General features: G+C 38.5%; 1 protein-coding gene across 1 annotated transcript in view; it reads right to left on the bottom strand.

Moving 5' to 3' along the window:
* Positions 1-23,624, bottom strand: part of KHDRBS2 (KH RNA binding domain containing, signal transduction associated 2) — a gene marked incomplete at its 5' end in the record, with an annotated part of 238,048 nt that overhangs the window by 98,355 nt on the left and 116,069 nt on the right. Inside the window, one exon of the mRNA XM_009640019.2 lies at positions 22,382-22,577. Coding sequence (XP_009638314.1) covers positions 22,382-22,577 — 196 coding nt within the window. The remainder of the gene's footprint in view (positions 1-22,381; positions 22,578-23,624) is intronic.

The following is a 23,624-nucleotide window of genomic DNA, read 5'->3' as shown; positions in this document are numbered from 1 at the left end:
CTATGCATATGATTAGATGGTATTTTGAAAGTAAATGTGAAGTCAGTAAAAAGTGTGAGGATGCTTGTATCTGACTCATTGGCACAAAATCAGATGAGGTTTAGTGCAATGCTGCTCCAACACTGCCATGGGGCTTCAGATGACTCAAAGCACAGGCAGGATATTCTCCTACTGGCTCAAAGGCTCCAGAATTTAAATACATGCAAGCACATCCAAATAGGATCAAAATATTTAGTATTGCAAGGAAGTATTAAAAGTGAGCCCAGCAGAACAGCAGGTAAGTCTTCACTTATCTTTATCTAGTGCTACTTTATTCTGCCATGCCTACTGCTGGTTGGTTTAAGTAACGAAAACAGGGAGATGCCAGTGGGAGTAAAGCGCTCCTAGAAATAAATTATATTCAAAAGGCTAAATTGCACAAAAATGAACTGAATAAAATTGTTAATTGCTCAAAGCATTTCAAAGTTTGCTTGCGTGCCTGGGAATTTTGTGTGATCACTACTACAAGAAGTACTTAGGAAGGAGGAAGATGTTTGCAAGCTTTCTTGTTATATCTTGAATCTTGCTAAACTATCTTTCTTTTACCCTTTAGATTCTTCCATTTGCATTTTTGTGTCTGTATTACAGCTCCCTAGCAGAAATTGAAGTAGTCCAGATAATAGTTGTGCCACTTTGTTAAAATACATACATAAAAATGTCATAAAATCCAGTAAGTTTCTGCAAGTTGCCTCCCACATTAGAGTCATAAATTGATCTTGGATATTGGTTTGAAGAACAAGGCAAAAAACGTTTAACATCAAGATGGTTAGTGTTGGAAGTGGGAGGATGACATGCTTGATAAATGAAAATCAGAGAGTGCACATGAAGTTTTCAAAATGCTACAATAGACCAATAAATTCCACATGACTGGTTAGTACATAATGCATACATTTGGGACGTTAAGCACAAAGGCCAGGAAATATTGTCAATTCATGTGACAAGCAACAGTAGATACTTTTAAAATCACACCAACAACCTTCACAGAGGTGAAAACAACAAGAAGCAAGCAGATTCATCCATTGCACTTTCTTGTACCAGAGAAAAATATCTGAAGGTCAACCTATATTATTAAGCCCTTTTTAATTATTTGATTGATGCTCTTTTCTAATAAGCCTTTCTTTAGCCAGGCCAAACAATTTGTAAGATAGTGGTTACAGATGGTACTACAGTTTGATCTCAAGAGAAATCAGTTTTTGATGAAACCGGTACGTTTCGAGAAAGAACTAGATCTGGCTATTCAAAATAGTCATACCCAAATAGGTTTAAGTGAATGGGTAGTCTAAAATGTTGCCTGGTGACAAGTTAGAAAGTGAGCATCTCATTCATGTTAACATCATGAATTATAATCTCACAAAAGGATGTGTTTTTAAAATTTGATGGGAGATGGGGCTAATGGAAAGAAGAATGGGCTACTAAAATATTCCAGGAAAATAATCCAAAATTTCTGAAGCTCAGTGAACAATTTTTTGCTAATAGTCCTGGACAAAATGCTGTTCTCAAAAGGTTATGTCTCCAGAGGAAGAATTTCATATTGTTCCTAACATTAGAAATGTATATCACATATAGTGTGAAGATCTGTTTGTTTAATCTAAATTTTGAGAAAAATGCAATTTGGGATTTTGCTGGTCTTTACTGATGTGAAAAAGATGGAGAGAAAGATGTACAACCTCATAATACATCACAGCTTCAATTTTTTAGTTATATAAGTCCTGGTCCTGCAAGGCTTTGACTATTAGCAGACATTCTGCAATGCATCAAGTTGACTGAACCATTCAACTTCATATATTTCAGAAACACACATTCAGAAGAATGGTGCTAGGTATCATAAGTTATGAACAACTGACTACTCTTCTTCAGATATAAATACATTTTATAGTACATGTGCAGATGGCCAGAGCTGTCCTGAGATTAAGCTCATGGGGCAACGATGTGAGAAACTGCTGGACATTGCAGACAACAGGAGAAGAGGAGCTGGTCGGTAGCTGACCTGGGATGTGAGAAACTGCTGGACATTGCAGACAACAGAAGGAGAAGAGGAGCTGGTCGGTAGCTGACCTGACCTAGACTGACACGGCAACAATGCAAGAATACACCACCAGAAACCATGGAGAGTGAAAAGGCAGAATCAGGTAAAATAATAAAACCCCTCCTCTTCAGGCATGATTCTCCAACATGTTAAGTCCTTTGGTGTCCACTGAATTTTATTTGGTATTGAAAGAATTCAGAGCCTTTCAATGTCTGTTTCTTATTTTTCTATAGTCACAACACCTTCTTCCATGCACTCCTCCAATCTCTCCTCCACTCCATTGCTTTGGTTCTCATTTCTCCTCATTGTGAGCGACCCTTGTTCCTCAAATAGCAGGGTTTGCTCTCATTCTCTCAGCTGGGCTTTTAGTATCTCTGTCACACAGAGGCATGTTATTCCTGTTCCAAATACTTCTGTCTTTCCTTAGACTTAATTCCTTTGTTTCAACACCATCTTTACATTTTTCTCTGAAAATTCAAGTTTTGCTTCCTTTGCTGGCTTTCACGGTCTGCTTTTATTTACCTGACTTATATCGCGCTCTCATATCTCTTTTTCTCTCTTGCTGCAAGTTTTCCTTCAGGTACTTCGTGTTGTCTAAATCTGATTCAGTACACTTTTACCAATTCAAATCCAGAATAAAAAAGCTGGTCCACTGCCTACTCAAGATGTATTCTAGCACTTTCCTTTCAGATGCTAGAAAATTGTAAAGTCTGGAGGTTTATTTTATTCTTACTGATTCTCTTTCAAAATTCTTTAATTATCAGTGAATGCATAATTTGTATGGATGCAAAACCAGCCTGAGATTGATAGTCTTGCATCTGTACATTTCTTGAAATATCTGTTTGCTACAGTTTTAGGAAACAGAATAATTCTTAGGAAAAAACAGTGCTGCCTCGCAAGCTGGAAACAGTATTGCTCTCAGCATATGTCATTGCTTGCAAGATATAAATACTGCTCTTGTGAAACTAATCTGATGCACTGCATCTGTAATTTTTTTCCATTCGATTACACTGCAGAAAAGTTTACGCAATATCTAATGTGATTTGATAATACTGCATAATAAGTCCGTACAGAATACTAAGTGTTCTGGGAGCGAGCGTTTCTCATATAAATGACCTTTATTCTTTGCCAGTGTTACAGAAACACACCAAAATGACTGATGAACAAACCACCTTCGTTTTCCTTATAATGACTCATTCAACGGGCTGTTATGGTATTGACTGAACTACGAGGAGGCTGAAGTCTGGGGCAAATAGTGAAGACTGTGACATCCTAGTTTTGAATTCTAAATCTTATTCTTTGTTGAAGATTTCACTCCCCAAGATCCAACCCCAGATTCTCAATCTGCTCTTTAATAATTTGAGCAATATTTTCAATGTTCCCTTATTTTCATTTGTTTTCTATTTTATTATATATTTTTAGCTACAGACCTGACTTTCAAGTAAACTAAAAATGCATCTGCCATACAGATTAAAGATTACTAACTTTTCTATCAGCTTTCTTCTGCTTAATGAGTTTACCTTTGTGTATTTCCGTACAGAAAAGGATGCGGCTTTGCATCTAGCTGAGGTGCAATTGAGGAAAAACGGTTTGTGAAACAACTTTGGTATTGACATTAACCAACATCAATTCTTTCATTTCAGTGCAAGAAGAGACAATTCTGTAGGAATATTCAGTATTAAAGTTAGGATCATTATTAATTCACTACAGCTAGCTTTCCTTATTAATGATTTTGACTATAATCAGAGACTTTCAGAACTAGAAAAAGCTTCTGTTCAATTTTGATTCAAGATCTGTTAAAAGTTCAGGGGGGGGGAGAATCATCTTTAATTCAAAAGAAACGCACACTTGAAAATAGAGGAATAAAGCAACTTTAGGACCAGTGTTTGACGAACAGATTCCTTGAAGAGACTTTTTTTAAAAAGTTAATTCCTAAGAGACTTTTTAAAAACTGAAGATTGAAAGTCAGGTGCATAAATTGGATATACTTGTTGCAAGATGTTTGAAATTTCTTGGCTCTTTTGTATCAACTTTTCAACCAACCATCCTTCCAAAATTAATTCCTTAAGGACTGGACCCTGATACATATCAATAACAGTGAGCTTTCACTTGCCCTTCCCACCCTCAGCCACTGGTCCATGCTTTGTTAGAATGTAAATGTCTTGGCCCAAGCCTTGCTTCAATGCATGTTTGCGAAGTGCCTACTATGCCATATAAATAATGCATAACTACAGTGTTAATTCTATGGGTTGGAAAGGTAATCAAGACAATGGAAAATGAAAGGTCTATTTGGTTTTTGGGCTATTTTTCTTCTCACTGTAAGCTCCTTTGATACCAAGAGCTATTTGTGGAATCTCTTACATACCTTGCTGGAAAAGTCTCTTCTTGGCATGATGAATGTGCTTTTTAATACCACATTCATTATGACAGTGAGGACATCATACTGCCTAAAAACTGCAACTTGCAGACACAGGTCAGGGATTCAGAAGAGACTTCGGTATCTTATATTCCGCTTCTCAAAGCTTAGATCAAAGATACCAAAAACCAGATAACCTGGAAGAGGCACCATCTATAATCTGGAGTAGAAAGCTTCTGGGTAAGAACACAGGAGGTGAAACAAAAATTTGAAGAATACAAAATGTGGGGTTGGGGCATGACTGAATTTTCTGTCTCACCCACAACATTAAATGGCTTTTTAGTAGAGTCAGCAGTACCAAGAATAAATCCAGGCCAAGCAGATCAAGAGGATCAGCATCCAGATAGTAGTGTGTTGCATCAATCAGCAATATTTATAGCGGACAACTAGAACAAAGACTACCCTTGTATTTTTGCTGTGAGAAATCTACGGTGAAGGAAAAGTTGTATGGTAGCAGTAAACCTGCAATGAAAAATAACAAGCGTATAGCTATCAATTTCTGTTTTGCCTTTTAAAAAATTAATTACAGTTATAAATTGTTCATTATTGTGGTTATTTGCCCAAAAAAGAAAATCTGTGCACTTAAAATACATTTTTAAAATAGTCAGTCATTATGCTAATAACTTTCATGTGCAGAGTATATGAGTCACAGAAAGTGCAGGTGTGCAGGAAGCGCCTCAATGATTAGACAACGTTAAGACAGTTTGCGAAGAGAGACCTGAATATATTTTCATTGCATTCCCAACTACTTCCTGTATAATAACTTTTATTAAAAACCCATCTTTCTCAAAATGAAAAGTTCTTTAGAATTTATACTTCTGTAAAAACTTCTTGTAGCTTTGTTAAAGACTATTACAAGTGTAGTAATAGTCTGATCGTCTGACACATCTTGTTCACAGACATAATTGTACTCTGACTAGATCTAGTTGAGAACTTCATAGTTTCTGAGCTCCCTCAGCTACATATTCACTATTAATCTAGACAGGGTGAGAGGCTTGAACACTGGTATAAGATGCCATAACACGACATGTCTGCATAAAGGTTTCAGTTCTTAGCAAAATCTAACTACTATCGCATGTAACACCTCATGTAAGTCCTCATTCCTCTGCATACATGATATCTCTCTTTCTCTCTCTGGAGAGCCTCAGAGCTGTTGATTTTCATTTTCCAGATGCTAACTGGGCTGAAAAATCTCGCACTCCTTCCACTGACCGGAGGCTGGCTGAAAACCTCCATTATCAGGAAGAACTGAACTTTCTATGAAGAGTTAGAGCTTTGCAGCTTCTAGAATCAACACACAATTATGTCATGGCTTTCATGCAGGGTCTGGTATTGCAGCTGTAAATCACCAGGTGAAGCTTGCCCTGGTCCTGAGACAGAAACTCCTCAGGGACCAGACAGAGATGACGGAATGAGCTCCAACATGAAGCCATCACAAGCTTCCTCTCCTGCTCTCTAATGGCAAAACTACTCACTAATTTCTCTAAACATACACTAGTTCTCAATCAGATACAACTGGTTTAAACAACATTCATCCTTAAGTAGACTTCAGTAAAAAGAATTACTTATATTTAAAAGAATCAGCCTCATTTAGCATGTTCTTGTAAGGCGCTCAGTCCCCATGATGACATCATTAAGGACTGGCGCACCACTACAGGAAATTCTTACACAGCATGGAAACTCTCGGGAGAACAATGCATGTTTGTGCCTCGTATTTGCACACTATCTAAAAAAACCTCTGGAATCTTAACTAAACACAAATAAGTAAAATCACAGCACTTCACAGCTGAAGATGGTTGGAACTCTTCAGTTCTCCATATCCAAGTAAAAATGTGAATATTTTTAATATATCACTAAATAACCTGGTTACGACATCCCATTTCTTTTCCAAGCTGCTTATGGGCCCTTGTCAGTTCCTATCTATCCACTTTGAAATGGATCCGACACATTACTTTGGACTAGATTAGTACTTACAGTATCTTAAAATATCTATCATCTGTATTATAGTTTAATAGAATTGTTAGTCTTATACCTAAAGCATGACATTTTAAATCACATCACCATTTTATTATTAAGCAAAGAAATGATAGTCATGTCCTGAAATGACCATCAATGTGAGGCTGGCTCAGTTATCTCCAAGGGATGACTTTATAGCTTGGAGAACTGACAGATTGTTATGTCATGAAATTCATGCAGGGCACGGTATTGCAGCTGTAAATCACAAGGGCAACTCATACAGTGGCCAGCACCCTTTGGAATAATCTTTACATTCCTGTTGTGTTCAATAAGCCTCTTAATTGAAAGATTAAGCATGATGAGTTTTTTTCTCCAGGACTGGTAAAGGATAGCGCCTATGCCTTTGACAGCTGCTTAGTAAAATTTAAACAAGGCTTTTTATTGGGCATTTATCTGTACTTGTACCCCTCCAAGGACTATAAAGGACAAGCAACTCTAATCCAACGAGTCAATTTGTCTTTTGTGCTTTGCTTTAGGCATATTTAAATCTAAACTACTAATCTAAAATCCTGGAAGCACTATATCAATTAAAATAAATAAATCAAGCCATTGCAGCTAGGTTATACTAATATTTAGTCAACTATTACATTTTCTGCTTTGTCTGACAGAGATACCCTGCTCCTGCTAACTGGGTCTCTTCAGAAATCACACCGAAAGAGCAGGTTGCACGACAGTCCTGGGGGAAGTCCTTTCCTGCCTGGCATATACTGAAATGTTACTTTGAAGTTTCTGGCTTCCACTGCGGCCCTAGTCTATGCTGAGTAAAAGATAACTGCACACATTTCAGATTCCCCCTTCTTGACCTCTGGCTGCTGGAGTAAGGACGGCGACACCTAGGAGCTTCAGCACACTGTCCTTCTAATTCCATCCATGAAAAAATGCCCCTGCTTTACACGAATTCCTTATTGATTGCATAAAGCCCGAAAATTGCTACCACTGGTTCCAGTTGGGAGAATTTTTAAGCCTGTTGCTGGGAACAAAAAGATGATGCAACTTTTTCAGTGATTTGCTGTGTGGCTCAACCAGAAGTACTTCAGGGGACCAAAGCTTGCTTCAGCCCATCTAGCAGTAATTTTCTTGAAATACCTAATTTTCTTCTTAGAAATACAACTGTGCTCATTTTGATCTCCATCTCATTTTTCAGAAGAGCCATTCTGGATTTACAATGATGCATTCATGAATTTTTGAGTTATTACATTGCTTGTACTTCTGAAGTCCGCTCAGGAGATGGAATACAGACTTGCCTGACCCCCCGCCAACACAAAATGTTGACTATCCTTATCTCCAAAAGCCCAATATATTTGTTGGTTTGTTGGTTGTTTTTTTTTTTTTTTTTTAATATGCAGTCTTGAGGACCATGATGATTAGACAATTTATAGATCATATATGCAAATCTGTATGCATCCTGAGAATCCTCATGATTTTGTTAATTTGGTGTTCATCTTCTTTGTCTCTGTGTTCTCTTTCTCTCAGCAGATGAAGTAGACTATAGCAACACTTGGTCTTTTTTACAGCATTTTTTGTGTTGACTTTCAGAATTTTTTTACTTGATAAGGAAATGATAAAGCAGTCATAGAATTCTAGGCTGCATCAAGTAGGCTTCAAGAAATAAATAAGCACTAGGTTCATAATGCTTTGAACTTAGAAACAAAGTATATCCTTGGATTTTTCATTTTGTTTTTCTAAGAAGGTCAGCAAATCTCAGGACAGTTCAAGGTCATTTCCTCCCTAAAATAATGTTCTAGTTTTATATCATACCTACCCAACATGTAAGTCATACCAATTTGTACACTCATACTTACAGTGGTAACACAGATACATAACTTCAATAGAAATATTCAACCAAATCATCTCCAAACTAGGAAAGGAAAGGTCTCACATTATTGCAGCTGGGAAGTTTATTTTAACATCCTTCAGCTTTCATTAATTGCTTCTGCTCTACAGAATGTTAAACAGTTTCTCAGACTGTATCCAGTGACCTGTTTGCTTATCCCCAAATATATAAATTCCGATCAAGTATGGATGAGTTGATATTTTCCAAACAGACTGGAGGCTTAGTTCTTCATAACAATTCCCTTCTTCCAACACAAACAACAAATGACTGTGTACTCTGTCTACAGCTCGACTGAGGCCCTGAGGAAAGAAAGCAGATCCTCTAAAAGTCTTTTCTTTCTAAACTGAATTTCACCTCAACAATGTCCTCATTCAATCAGGCTCTATGCCATGTTGTAGTCTGCTTTCCTCCTAGGAAGGTGAAAGATTCATCAAAGCAGATAGGTAGGTTTTTTTTTTTAAGCTAGAATTTTTTTTTCCCCATAAGTTTTCAACAAAATGAATGGCTTGTAAAAAAAAACAACAGCCTAAGTTATTTAGAATTTAAGTCCTGGTTTCAGAAGTAACGACTTAGAAGCCTGATTTGTTTGCAGACTTTGTGTGATTTAGGATCTTTCTTACATTCTATACTGGAATTAATGGACATCCAAGATGCATGTACTTACTTTCTTGTATGATGTACAGGAAACCTATATGATGTATCTAGGAATGGTACCCTAGAGTGCTGTACCCTTTAGTACCCTTTAGTTGTCCTCCTGGAAAGGGTGACAACAGAGCTTGATCCTCTCCAAGTTTTAAGTCCCATTGTTAGGGTTGCAGGAAGGCAAGTCCTGCTTTCACCACTGAGACCTCTGTGGTGGCGAGGTGTGCATGTTTTCTGTAAAAGTTCTGCAAGAGGTCAAGTCTTTCTTTTAAAAAGGAACCTAGAAGAGTAGAGTAAAAGTAGTCCTTTCACTCTTCTTTTTTTTTTAATCCAGCATTTCATTCATCCAAGGTGTGAGACACAGACTTTCAGTTCTTCCTCTGCCTTTAGGGATTTAAAGCTTCATTCCTGACTCTCCCTACTCAAGTGGATACCACAACACTGGGCTGCAACTGATTCTGCAGGAGGAAAACACTCTTATTCCCCTTCATACTGCACTGTGCATGGAAATAGAAATAGTATGCATACTAACCACTAATTCAGCCATACAGTTATTGACTGCAGCTACAACTGATGTAGTAACCTCACTTGTAATTATACTCCACTACTACACAAAGTAAGACTACGCAAATACAAATCACTTGCACCAGAGATATTTTTTTCCCCTTTAGAAAATAAACAAATGAATCAGGAGTGAAAGGAATATAACACAATGAAAATTACTTTTTTTTTTCTCTTGTTGCCCTGTGTTATGTTTAGCACATACAAGACACCTCTGCTGCTTTTTCAAAAATGGCAACTTATAATAGGTACCTCAAGAGAAATAAGTCAGAAGAGCTCCGAATGACTTTTTGGATTTATTTGTTTAGGGTGTTTGCATGACGGGTGGCCTTGCAAGAAAGTGAAAGGGCTGTTCAAGGAAAATGAAAAATGACCAAAGTATTGTGGCTTCTAATTTATTTGATAGATGCACTCAGACTCAACAACTGCGTTTCTGTGAATCTCTGTTTTGGTGTTTGTTTTTTTTCTTTTTCTCCCAGCTACAGTGTCCACATTTAAATTTGGCAAAATTTAACTTGCAATGAAATGCAGGTCCCTTCTGCATCTCCCCTACAGCCTGATTTATACAACCTTGACTTTTATTTCTTTATAGTAATTTTCTTTTATCAGGACTGTCAATTTTAGCATTTTACTTACATACAGATTGCAACAGACTGGAGTAAAATTATTACTAGTTTACTGAAGTCTGTTGTTCTAGGAATTTTCCCCATGACATGTAAAATTTATATACCATCTGGTTAACTGATGCAGTTCTGTCAAAAATACTTGGAAATCCCAATTTCCAAAATTCCATTTCAGTTTAAAAGCAGTTATTCTTTGATTATTACTGATAACTAAATAAAATTAAAACAATATGGTAAGCTTTTACATACCTAAGCAATTTTGACAATAAAAGCAAACCAAGCCAAACCAAACCTGAAGCCATTTTTTGAATGACATGCCAACAGGTAATAAAAATGGAATTACCTATTCATAGAATCATAGGATGTTTTGGGTTGGAAGGGACCTTTAGAGGTCATCTAGTCCAACCCCCTGCAGTGAGCAGGGACACCGCTGGCTAGATCAGGTTGCTCAGAGCCCCATCTAACCTGGTCTTGAATGTTTCCAGGGATGGGGCCTCCACTGGGCAACCCGTTCCAGTGTTTCACCACCCTCATTGTAATGAATCCTTATACCCAGTTTAAACCTACCCTGTTTTAGTTTAAAACCATCACCCCTTGTCCTGTCACAGCTGGCCCTACTAAAAACATTTTCCCCATCTTTCCTATAGGCTCCCTTTAGGTACTGAAAGGCCACAATAAGGTCTCCCTGCAGCCTTCTTTTCTCCAGGCTTAAAATAAGTTTTGTTTCTTTTAAGAAACAAGCATTCATTTTAACTCTGCATGTCTGTTAAATAATACAGGCAGTGTTTGTCCAAAAAATAGAAAGATTGATGGTAACTGGTGGGTAAAATAGAAATAAATATAGTTTGAATTTCAATATATTTTCTTTTAAACTGCAGCATGTGTGAGGACTGGTACACACATGCAAAGTCTTGATAAAGATAAGTGCATGGGCTACATATGGTTGGAGAAATCCAGCCATGAGTAAAATGGTTCAGCAATAGATTGCCTCTGACAGTCTTATTTTTAAAATACCCAAATACAAATAGTTTCAATGTATACTTGCAATTTTACAGTTTAGTCCTCAGGAAGATTAATAAACAGTGTTAACAACTTATCTAGAGAAGTTTTTGAAAAATACTTAAGAAAGGAAACTGGAAAAAGCCATGTGATTTTAATACAGGGGAAGAGAAACTAGAATATTAGAATATTTCAGTACAGTACATGAATTTATATATTGCCCCCAAATAAGACATACTCTTGGGATATCTGGTTGGGGTTTTTTTAACTTCAGCTTTCTAAAAACTTGGATGTCTGAAGCTGCAACGTTGTGCAGTAAGAGGCAATATTCAGGGACTGGAAAGTCCGAAGAAAAGAGGATATGGGTTTTCTAACCTTCTAAAGTTGCTGTGTCCTCATTCAGACTTAAATAATTTGCATCTGACAGACACTGGGTGATCAAATGAATTGGTGGTAGTATGTTATCAGAAGGTTTATTAGTATTTTCATTACAGAAGCTCACTAATTGGACCACAAGACTTGAAGGACAGCATGAACACCAAGGCTACAGCTAAAGCACCTTGTTAGGAATGGATATGTAATGTTGAGCGGTCCAGTTGGACAGATATGCTGATTTTGAGAAATATTTAAATGTGGTTTTACAGTATTGCATAGGGTAGTATGGCGGTATGTTTGCAAGAATGTCCTTGGGATACTAATGTATTCTTATGATACTAATGTATCAGAAGTATTTATTTATCTAATTTCTCTTAACAAACATCACACTCTTTATGATTTCAGATGTTGCACTCCCCAGATCTTTACACCTTACCAAGAGCTACAAAACAACAGCAGGCACACAAAGAGAGCTATTAGCTGTCTATGAGTAACAGCACCTATAATGACTGTAGAAGCTATTAAAATGCAGGCAACCATAATTTCATCAGGAAAAAAACCAGGTCTGTACGGAGAAAGAACGTTTTTCATCTCTAGCCTTCTACTTTATTGTCCTGGAGCCATTATACTGCATCTCCCTCTTCTAGTGATTGCTACACTCTCTAAGAGTCCTATAGGTCAAACTCAAGGTACTATGATTCATAACAAGATCAATTTTCTCAACATTTTTTCTATAGTTTGAAAAGGTACACTAAGTCTGCAGCTTTGATAAAATACAACTGATCTCATTGTTTTAAAAATGAGCATATGCGAGAACATCAATCTATTTATCTGACAAAGACGCATTCATATGAATTTCCCAGTCACTTTAATACCACCATTGCTAAAGAAGTTAAAGCTTGAAAAAAAAATGTGTACTTCATCCAGGCCACCTGATTATACAACTATTCTCTTAAATATTTGCTAGTAACTTTTTCCTTTCTGCATTTATTTTCTATATTTACATTTTTCCAAAAGTGTATTGTTAAAAAAGAAAATATACACTTTCAATTTTATTTCTTTGGTCCTTCAGACCGATTCCTTAGACAGTTACTCGTGCATATTGCTGGCTGCAGAGGATCTCTGTGCAATATAAAGTGCTTACAAACAGATGTGCTGGAAGAAACGGACCACATTTTTCTGTGCTATAGCTAAAGATAACATATACACATATCTGTATCAGCATGTAAGCATGTATCTCTATATCCAAGCAAAGGTTTACTGGAAATGCTAAGGCAGTTGGAGAGCCATAAACCCTCCTCCTTCCAAAAGCAGTAGATAACAGGATGTTCACATGCTGCCTCTGGGGAAGCAATTGCTGCTGTGTGTCTGCAGATGGCCTGCAGCCAAGGCACAGCTTGAGCCAGCTGGGTCTATAACAATATCCACACGTGGGATCTATATGCATTCCTATGTATATGAAAATCTAGGCTTGCGTATATATTTGAGCCTCCCTTAAATACCCAGAAAGAACAGGCATATTGCTGGACAGGTGCTTCTGCACCCAAATACATAAGAGAATTCATCTAGCACAAACCCTTTTCTTCCTATGTATTACCAAAATTCAGAGTTGCAAATGCACTGAACATAATGAGGGAAAAAAGATTATAGGCATGTAAGACTACTTTTCAGGCCTTTTATTGTACCAAATACAAATCCTCTTTTTCAATTATCCTAAGTACGCATTAAGTGTACGGATAGAGGCAACTGGCTAAAAGGCCCATCAGCCAGAGAATGAAACAGAACTGCACCCTGTAATGTTTGTCTTTGATTTTAAGTGCTGTTGCTAAACGTGTATCTCTGCAGTTTTGTGCAGTAAGACAGACAATGTCTAAAATGTACTGAAGCAAAGAACACAGATGAACTCTGATGAAAGCCTCCTGCAACAGGAAATATTTTTTAAATGCATGCCCTTAAAATTCCAGTAAAAGTAAAATTCTATTTTGGAACAATCCATAAAAGTTCTCAATTAATATAAAATGGTTCCTAAACTGTGCATTTTACTGTATTAATAAAAACTCATGTTTTAGCTACAGTGAAAATTCCTAATAAATAAAGATAATGCACAAACCAGAAGTGTTCTCTTAGCTGTACACGAAATCTATTGAGATAAAGAGCACTCTGTTTATCTACTATAATAAAAAGTCACTAATCTGAGTTTACCAAAAGGCTCAACAGAAAAACACATGAGTAAGACTGGTACGCTGAAGGCAAGGAGCTGGTGTGATAATGTTAAGTGCCATGGCTTCGTACCACCCAGAGCCTTTCCTGAAAGCAGGGCTCCAGGCTTCTGTAATTGCCTGGCACAGCTGAAGTCTCTGCGCTTACCAGTCTGCAAGAAGCAGCAGCCTGTGCTGAGCTTTTCTCATCACCACTGAGTTTATACATGTCTGGCTCCCCAGGAACCCACCAGTCACGATGAACCTTGCAGTCTAAAATTATTTAACTTTTTAGTATGTTGGTGGGCTAAATCTGGATAAGAAACTTTGAGAAGAGAAAGAGAAAACCCAAGCCTTCCATCTGGGCTGAATTCACACAGTAACCGAACTCTCAGCAACTCTAATTAAACTGGACTTACACCAAGTCTTTAAGAGCAATTCTCTAAGTTTGTATGAGTTTGTACAAAAAAATAAGTTTATAACTCACCTTTGCAACCTGTCATAAAACGGATAACATGGGTGGAGATACAGTCACATGATAATGTTTAGCCAGCAAATGCCTGTAGAGTTATTTTGTACCAACCAAGACTGTTCTCCATCAGATAAATAGCCAAGTGACAAGTTGTGACAGATCCAAGTGACAGCAGACAAGTATTTTGGGTAACGGGCTCCTGAACAATCACACTGTTTAATGATGAAATGGTGCATTGCATGATGCAGACAAATTCTGTCTCTATGGAGAACACTCCATATATTTTTTATGTAGGATCTTATGAATATAACTGCATACTCTATGAATATTTAAGGACCATACGAAGGCTGGATGATTAGTTGAGAGATGCCCTTCACTTAGATCTCTATATAACAAATATAAATATTTATTAGGTTGTAGTTGTATTAGCATCATGTATAATACTAAAACGTACAGCTGTATCAGCATTTTTTTTATACTCTGTCTAGAATAGAAAATCATTTTGAACTGAAAACTTGATAACTAATGTCAAGGAGAGAATTATTTTTGCCAAGTAAGGAGAGCATGAAAGGGACGGCAGAAGAGCTTATCCTCCACAAAATCCTTCTGCAGCATTTATAAGTAGATGTTAGAGTTTTATGTATTTTATGCGTAAAGTTTAGTCCACTGAATGACTACGATTATTACAGTCAAATCAAAACAAATCAAGAAACTGATATAATAAAGTCTGCTTTTAGAGCACATTGTCAATTTGTGAGAAATTCATAGCAGTGATGAATCTGAAGGCAGCATTCACGTTTATTGATGCATTGCTCTCAGGACAGTTCCTTTGGTTTCATGGGGCAAGCCTGATTTATTGAGATATCATCTGCAAGAATAAGACCCAAACTACAGTTTGCACAGGTAAGCAAAAAACTTTAGAACTGCAGGTTCCCAGACACTGAAGGTTTAATGCTGACTGTGGTTTTTGCTCCTAGAAAAACACGAAAAATTTGCTACTACTTTTATTCTGTATTTATGTTGCTGGGGTTTTTTTTGCAATAAATACATTTATACTATTGACAGACCAAATTCTCCAAAGCTTGAATAACTAATAGAAAAATCCACTCTACCTTTGTGAGATCATCATTCACAGTATTCTTATAAAGCTCAACGGGGTCTTTCAGACAATATAAACATTATCCTGTTTATTGCTATTATGGTAAAAATAAAATTTGATTTTTCAAGTCACAGCAGATGTAAGCTGAATATAGCTTAGCTCTTTTTCTAAGTGCCTTGGGCATAAATAGGTAATCAATCATATTTAATCAATATGTTGTTCAGCCATGTAGATTCTCATGTCTATAATTCCAGCTTTATTCAAATGCTCTTTAGTCTCAGTACATTCTTCATTGATTTATTTTTTCATCCAAGAGAGACACAGAAATAAATAAATGGTACATTTAAAACTTGGAAATACCAATTTAGAAAAAAAATATGAAAATAATCCCCTTTGAGTGTCATTATATCCAATATATTTCACTATTTCAAGGTTAGGAACAAGTCATCTTCGTTGTGAGGGGCTCACTCTCACTGAGAATATCCTACTAGGGTTATAGGAATGGACTTCAAAAGGAGCAGAATCAAGTACCAACTGCTCACTTTAACAGATTCATTCAACCACTAACCCAGGCACAAACATGCCATGAAGAGGAAGTGCAGGTCTTTATACACTGTCTCCATCTACATTCAGAAGTGGCAGATAGAATGGATTTAAAAGCCCTGTGAGTTCCAGTTTAAAATATTAAACAAAGCCTCTGCAATCACAAATTTGGGGATTGCAGTCACATGTAAATGTTGATTATTCTTTTTAAAATGTTAAAGTGTGACAAAATGCCTTTTATTGACAGTCTTTTCATTGTCTAGGTTGGCACTGAATAAACATGAGCATAGTTGTTTCAGCTTGTTTGAAAACTATTGAAAAATGTAAATAACCATTGAGCTTAGAATAAACAGTTGAATGTGGCATTTGCTTTCGTATTAAATAGCTTGAAATGAGAGGAGGAACAGCATGACATTAAAAGCACAATCTATCTTATTGTGTCGTTCTTTTCCAGTGACTTTCTAAAAGCATTGCTCTTCCAGAAGATAACAAGAAGCTGTGTTTGGCTGGTTTGATCAGTGAAATGAGAGGTGAGAAAGAATATTTGCATTTAAAATTGCTCTTTAATCTGTCTGTCCTAGACCAGCTTCTCAGTGTCTCGACAGACTGGCCTATTTCTTTCAAACAAATTATATATTTCTTTGTAAATACAAGAAACTCACCTAAGTATTCATACTACGATGAGTGGCTTTCTGTGCAAAAGTCTCCTTTCTTATCCAGGAGTAAAAATGCAAGTGCAAATAAAATATAAAAGCAACATGTATGCTACTCCCAAATTTATTCTGCTTTGGTAATTCTTTGCAGCTGGGCTAAGGGAACAAGTGCTAAGTCACTTCTAGACTTGCATTAGACCTCTTAGCAAGGCTCACCATAGCTCTTAAAAATGTAAAGAAAAATATCACTGCACAGCTCGTTACTAGTTTCTGATTCAGAAGGCAAAAATACAGCTCCAGAGTCAAATGCCTTCCAAAACAGGATCTGAAAGCAACGGTATTTTTGGCTTATATTTGTGTTAAGCACCCTTCAAATATTTAGCTTTAATCCTGAGTGAAAAAGTTTGGATGCTCAGATTAAAATATCTTGTGCTGAACATTGGCTTTATTTTCTCAGTAGGATGTTCCTTCCAGAGAAAAATCTACTCCAGCACTTCTCACTCTTCCGTTCTGTATAAATCATGAACCTCAATCAGTCATGTCTATTGCCTGCTTCATAAGTTGCCAACAAGACCTTCACCTTTGAAGTTGCTTATTCTTGTTGAAAAAAGACTCCAGAACTCTCCCCTCAAATTATAAAGATGAAGCCAGTGTTAGTTTTCCTTACTATATTTCGAGTAGATGATAAAAGTAAATTTCCAACCAAACAAATCTTAACCTTTGTAATGAAAAAATGGCACAAGATCAATCTTACCATTGTCCTTGTCAATAAAGGTGATGATGCAGGACTGAAACAATATTTGAACTCATTTTCATTTACCGCCTTCTATCTTGGCACACTGATATAGAAACACTGTAAAATTTGTCGATGGGACAGCTGTCTAACAGACAAAACTAATACCTCAGTCCCCAGCTGTGCAAGATCTAAGTTTAAAGAGGCAATTAAAATGCAGTTCCAGTGCTTTTCTCTCTACTCAAAACACCTCTGCCCAATGCAATGTAGAATATGAACCTAACTTACAAAATTCGTGTCATAAATCCCAAACAGCCATCTTGTCGTTAGTCCTAACTGAGGAGCCTGCTGGCATTGCTGTCCTCCCTACCATCCACTGCAGGCTCTTCAGCATCCTGGGAGTAACACCATGGCTCAGTAGTAAGTCCGTGCTCCCGAAAAGTTCCAGACTGAGCCATTGCTCCCAACTGGTTGTGGCATGTAGTGCTACACATGGAAAGAAGAATTAAGCAATAATTCAAATTAATTTGTCTACTGCATCTGTGGAAGGAGTAGGAGCATGATCCCTAATGGGATGATCCCTTAATGGGGAACCACAACCTGGGGTCCAGAAAGCTGGTTTTTTTAATGAATCCTGTTCAGCAGCCAGGGGTATCTTCAGTATGAAGCTGGTTTGGATTAGAGTAAAATTATACCTCAGAGAGTAATGACAAAGGGCTAAGTTCAGCTTTGTGAAAGAAGCTTCTTCTGAGGATGGTTCACAATGACCAGTTCAAGCTTCTGCTCTGCACTGCACTTTAGTGGACGTTCCTTCAGCGGACGAGGAGCACATACAGATCGGTCCCACTGAAGTAAGGTTAGTCACTTGGAGCAGCCCCCTTATTAGGGGTTACAAACCTAGGACCACCCCTCTGATCCCAGAAGCTGCGCAGCAGCTCTTAGTTAAGCTCTCCAACCAGATTCACACACAATGAACTGTTTTTAAAGTGAGGAAGTTTCACAAAGTATTTCTTTCCTTTTGCATGTAGCTTTTAATGTCTGCACCTCCTCTTCCTGTGGGTACTCTTCTGAAGTTCCTCTAAGATACTATCTACACAGCACCCAATAAAAACTATATACATACCTGTTTCAAAGCAAGAAAAGAAAAAGGTGTGAGGTGTGTAAGTCCCCCTTCTCTCTCTAGCCCTCTTCTTTACTGAAAGCTGTTCCAAATTATTCTCCCTTTTGTTGGGCTCAACATTCAAAATGTTGAATGTGAATGTATTCACCACAATGACAAGACTTCACTTTTCTTGAGAAACCTTTAGACATTTGCTTTTAGGGACTCTCAAAAAGGGCATCAGGAAACATCAAAATATTTAGATATTGGATAATTACAAAGGAGTGATCCAAACTTCTAAACGCTTATCCAAACCAATTTGAGCAGTTAGATGTTTCAAGGTCAAACAGTCAATACAATCTCTGATTAATTGGGCTGAGCAAATATCTAACGATTTTTTTCAGGAAATGCTGTTTAAACATTTTAAAAAAAAATCTGCTGCAGCCATTCTATTCTATTTCTTGAGTTCACTTTCAGCTCAGCATTCAAATGACTAAATTCAACTAGAGCAAAGAAAAATCAAAAATATGGATACTCACAATCAATGGCATTGCATTCATGTGCACAAATAATCAAACCAATGGTGCTTGCATATAGTAGGCAAAAATTGGAGTGAAATACTGTAGTCAAAAATCAAAAACATAAACACATAAAGAAATTGTAATACGCTTGTGGGTTGCCTACAAGCAGAAAATGAGACCAAGTGAACTGGATAAATTATTCATTATAAATTAGTTTTTCATCTCTAGCGTTCAGTGTGAAAGAACAATTACACATGACATTTGTGGCTGGACAACAAATATATCCACTTGCTTTCAGTATCCAGCCAAATATATGAGATAGTGGTTTACTTGGAAAGAAAAAAAATGTGTTATTTCCTGCAAAATTAAAAATATTTTTCCCTAAAATATCATTTACAAATTCATATATAGCTATATGAGAGTGAACTTTTCTTCTACCTGCACACCAACAGAGTTTTAAATATTATCTCCGCCCATAAGATACCAAGATGATTTAGATTGTACTTACAAGTCTTTGCAAATTGGCAAGAGATTTTCACTGCAAAATGGTGGATGACAGCAAGTCAAGGGAAGCCCATATATTCCCAGATGTGGAATATATATATATATATATTCAAAGGACACAGGAGATTGAAGGATCTCCAAAACATCTGAATTTGTCCTACAATGCAAGATGTTTCTTGCTACTATCTAAGTAGGCAAAATCGAAACAAACATTTGCTTGTTTTTATTGGAATAATCTGTTACAAACTAAAATGACTCCTTTAATCGTGCGTGTATTTTGTGCTCCTGAGAGTGTAAACATTTCAAAACAATGTGGAATTGGCTGAATGCTTTCCTAACCTTGATAGTCCAGCTGCCTCAACTTCTACTTCTGCTTTCCATGTATTTACCATCCAGAAAAAGTGTAAGAAATGTTCCTTAAAAGAAAACTGTTTAATACCCTAGGACATTTACCAGTACTGAAGATGAAAAAAAAAAAAAAAAAAAAAAAAAAAAAGAAGAAAAATACTTACTTAATTTATCATTTTAATCTTACATTACAATTTGATACTAACAGATAATATACTATCAATCAAAGAAGGGTATACTTTTAAAATTCCTTTTTTTAGCAGGACTTTTATCTCATTTAAAGATGGAAACTGTGTTGAGGTAAATAATAAGAGTGACTTTCTTTCCCTCCTTTTTTGCAGCTTTGTTCAGCTCTTGGCATTGACAGAACGCACGTCCCTGATTTGAAGTGGACATGATCTAATCTCTACAAATACAGATGACTGAGTAAAGCTTTATCAACAAAGCTTAACTTCTATATCACTTTCCTTTCTTCTGTTCTAGGAAGACCTTTAATTGAATAAAACTGCATCTTCTCAATTATACTGTATCTTCTCAATGGTTCTCCTAGTGACAGGATTACAGAGTGGATGGGATGTTCATCTTACCCTTGGAATTGCCACAGCTGGAAAGTCAGACATCATATTTGATGGTACTTTCTCCTCTACTTGGATCCTGTGTTTGCCGTGAATCTTGCTTGTCTTACTGTATATGAGTGTAGTGCTCGTTAGTGGCTGCTTTCTGCTTTTGCTGCTTACTGTACCACTGTACTGCTGGTCATCTTACTGTGCTGTGCTTGGGAACATTTTGACAACCGCCATGGCGATGCGCCTGGGCTGGGGGATGGCCAGGGCATCGCTGCTGTTCCTGTGCTGCTGTACTGGACAGGCTGGAGCTCCAGTGTGAACTCAAGTTGAAGGGACTGCAACCTCTGGATGAGTCCACACGGGAGCAGGAAACCTCAAGTGTCTGTGACCATGGTTATGCCTGTGCCACAGCATGTATATCTCTGAAGGCACTGTGGCCCATGGAGAAGACCATGCTGGAACAGGTGCACCTCAGAGTGACTGTGGCTGTGAATAAGTCTATGCCGCAGCAGATATGCCCCTGGAGAGACTGTGGCTCATAGATAAGGCTCCACTTGGAGCAGGTACACCCCTAAGAGACTGCAGTCTGTGGATACGTCCAAGCCAGAGCAGGGGCAAGGGGAAGAGTTCATTTCAATGTTAAACCCAGTGGCCTGGTCCAAAGGGACCAAGGGGTGGAGACGGTAATGGAAATGCCTTTAAATTGTTGTAACCCATGATCTGAGTTGCATGTTATAGGAATTAGCGTAGCAGGAACCACCTGAACCAAGAAGCAGTGCAAGTGCAGCAGTGACCTGACCTGAGCTGGCTTTGGTGCCCAACAACTCCACGCAACACACCACCTCTCCTGTCCTAAGTGACCAGCATAAGAGATGGATCCCAAAGTCATGGACTAAATGAACTCAATGGACATTTTGTGGACATTCCTGGACATTTTACAGACATTTTACAGGTGTGGTCCATAGACTAAGGGAGTGATATCTGTGTACTATATCATATGATAACACAGGGATGTTTTTGTTACTGCTGAGCAGGGCTTACACAGAGTCAAGGCCTTTGCTGCTTCTCACCCCCCCCCACCAGCAAGGAGGCTGGGGGGACATAAGAAGTTGGGAGGGGGCACAGCCGGGACAGCTGACCCCAACTGACCCAAGGGGTATCCCACACCATATGACATCATGCTTGGCATATAGAGCTGGGGGAAGAAGAAGGAAGGGGGGACATTCGGAGTGATGGCATTTGTCTTCCCAAGTCACCGTTATGCGTGATGGAGCCCTGCTCTCCTGGGGATGGCTGAGCACCTGCCTGCCCATGGGAAGCAGGGAATGAATTCCTTGTTTTGCTTAGCTTGCACGCACAGCTTTTGCTTTATCTGTTAACCTGTCTTTGTCTCAGCCCATGAGTTTTCTCACTTTTACCCTTCCGATTCTCTCCCCATCCCACCGGGGGAAAGTGAGTGAGTGGCTGTATGGTGCTTAGCTGCCGGCCGGGGTCAAACCACGACACTGTTGTTATGGTGATAGTTCCAGGAGGGAACATTAATGAGGATGACTTGAAAGCTTTGATGTTTACAGCACAATTATTTTTAACATCTCATAAGAAAAGGTGACAGTACTGCTCCTTGCTAAATATGCATCATTGTATCAGCTTTCATGAAAATTACCTGAATTTCTATTTGTTATATATCTGTAACACAAAGTTGAATAAAAATATACATATATATTTATATGTAATAAAAGGATTCAGAAGAACAAATAACCCCCCTTATTTTCTCACAAAGGACATAGTCTGATATTCCTGAGAACTTGCCAACAGTAATGAGTGACTTTTAGTTATAGTATTTAGAATATCCGTATTTCTCTTTCATGATGCCTTGAGAGCTAACCAGCATGTCCTTCTCATACCCAAAACTAAGCTGTGAACAATTCTATGAACCCACACCACTCAAAACACAGGTCTGCAGACACACTACATCACCCAGACTGTAATTCAGCAGCAGGAGGTAAGTAGTAGACACAGGGAAGTTATTGGCTTGGAGTCTTCCAACTCAGAGGTACTTGATGTTCACCACAGAGTTTGGCTCACATCTGTTATGAAGGCATGTGGTTACTTACATATTCTTCATAGGCCTCATGTGCAGGTGGCGGGGGTGGTCTGTAGCCCGGGACAGCCGGGGCACCCCTTGCTCGAGGGGTGGGCACGCCCCTCGCCACTGGTGGGACGGGGAGGGCTCCGCGGGTCACCGGCGCTCCTCTGGGTGCTTGGGCACCTCGTCCAGGTGGGGGTGGAGGAATTGCACCCCCGCGTCCCCTGGGAGGAGCAAAAAGGAGTGATCACTTTGGCGTGTATGGCAAGGCAGGACATAAAAGCGTTACTCCATTTTAAAGGCTCTTATAATTTTACTGCTATTTAAAGTATTGTATAACTCCGGGGTTTTGGCAGCTACAACGTCAAGCACTTTTAGGCAATATCTCAGGCAGAACTCATATTATGGAAAGGCATTATTTTTAAGCCATCCAATGCCTTTTACACCTGATCCTCTTGTTGCTTATACTAATGAAATTCTGGATTACTGTAATTCATAGAGCTGCAGAGTTACTCTGAAGTAGTTCTAGGGGAAGAAGAAAGTGAGGAACTTTTTCTGTTGCTCTCAAACTTACCAAGCAGCCATCACTCTCATCCTTGTGTTTATTGGTGGGTGGGAGAAACTGATTGGCAGAAGATGATGCAGGATGGCAGAAACTTGCAAGGCAAAGTAGAGCAAGAGTAGAAAAGGAGAGCAAGACCTTTTCTTCCCGTCTAATTTAGTTCAGCACAAGGGAGAGGTACTGTGGGATTCTGCTTTACCCCACTATGCAGAGAGAACATCGCATACAGGCAAGCACAGAGAAGTTTAGCACTCCCAGAGCTGGATGCAGTGCTCCAGATGGGGTCTCAGGAGAGCAGAGCAGAGGGGCAGAATCCCCTCCCTCGACCTGCTGGCCACGCTTCTCCTGATGCAGCCCAGGATACAACTGGCTTTCTGGGCTGTGAGCGCACATTGTCGGCTCATGTCCACCTTTTCATCTACCAATATCCCCACATCCTCCTCGGCAGGGCTGCTCTCAATCCCTTCCTCCCTCAGTCTATGCTGACACTGGAGCAAGCAATGGTTTGGAGCAAGCAATGGTTTCCACTCGTCTGAAAGCTGTTGCCAGAAGGAACGTGGTGACCCAGACGGAGTCCCCACCTAAACAGAAACCTGTGGCTGTCCAGGTCGCTGGCTGTAAGGAATGCCTCAGCCTGTCAGCTGTACTGGAGAATGGTAAGGACAGTGGCTGTCTCAGGTGTGAGCAGGTGGATGATCTGCTCTGCCTG

The sequence above is a fragment of the Egretta garzetta genome, unplaced genomic scaffold (genome assembly GCF_000687185.1).
Source record: "Egretta garzetta isolate BGI_Z169 unplaced genomic scaffold, ASM68718v1 scaffold76, whole genome shotgun sequence".
In the NCBI taxonomy this organism is placed as follows: Eukaryota; Metazoa; Chordata; class Aves; order Pelecaniformes; family Ardeidae; genus Egretta; species Egretta garzetta.
The sequence above is the reverse complement of the archived record's forward strand: the minus strand, read 5'-3'. Positions and strand labels throughout refer to the sequence as shown.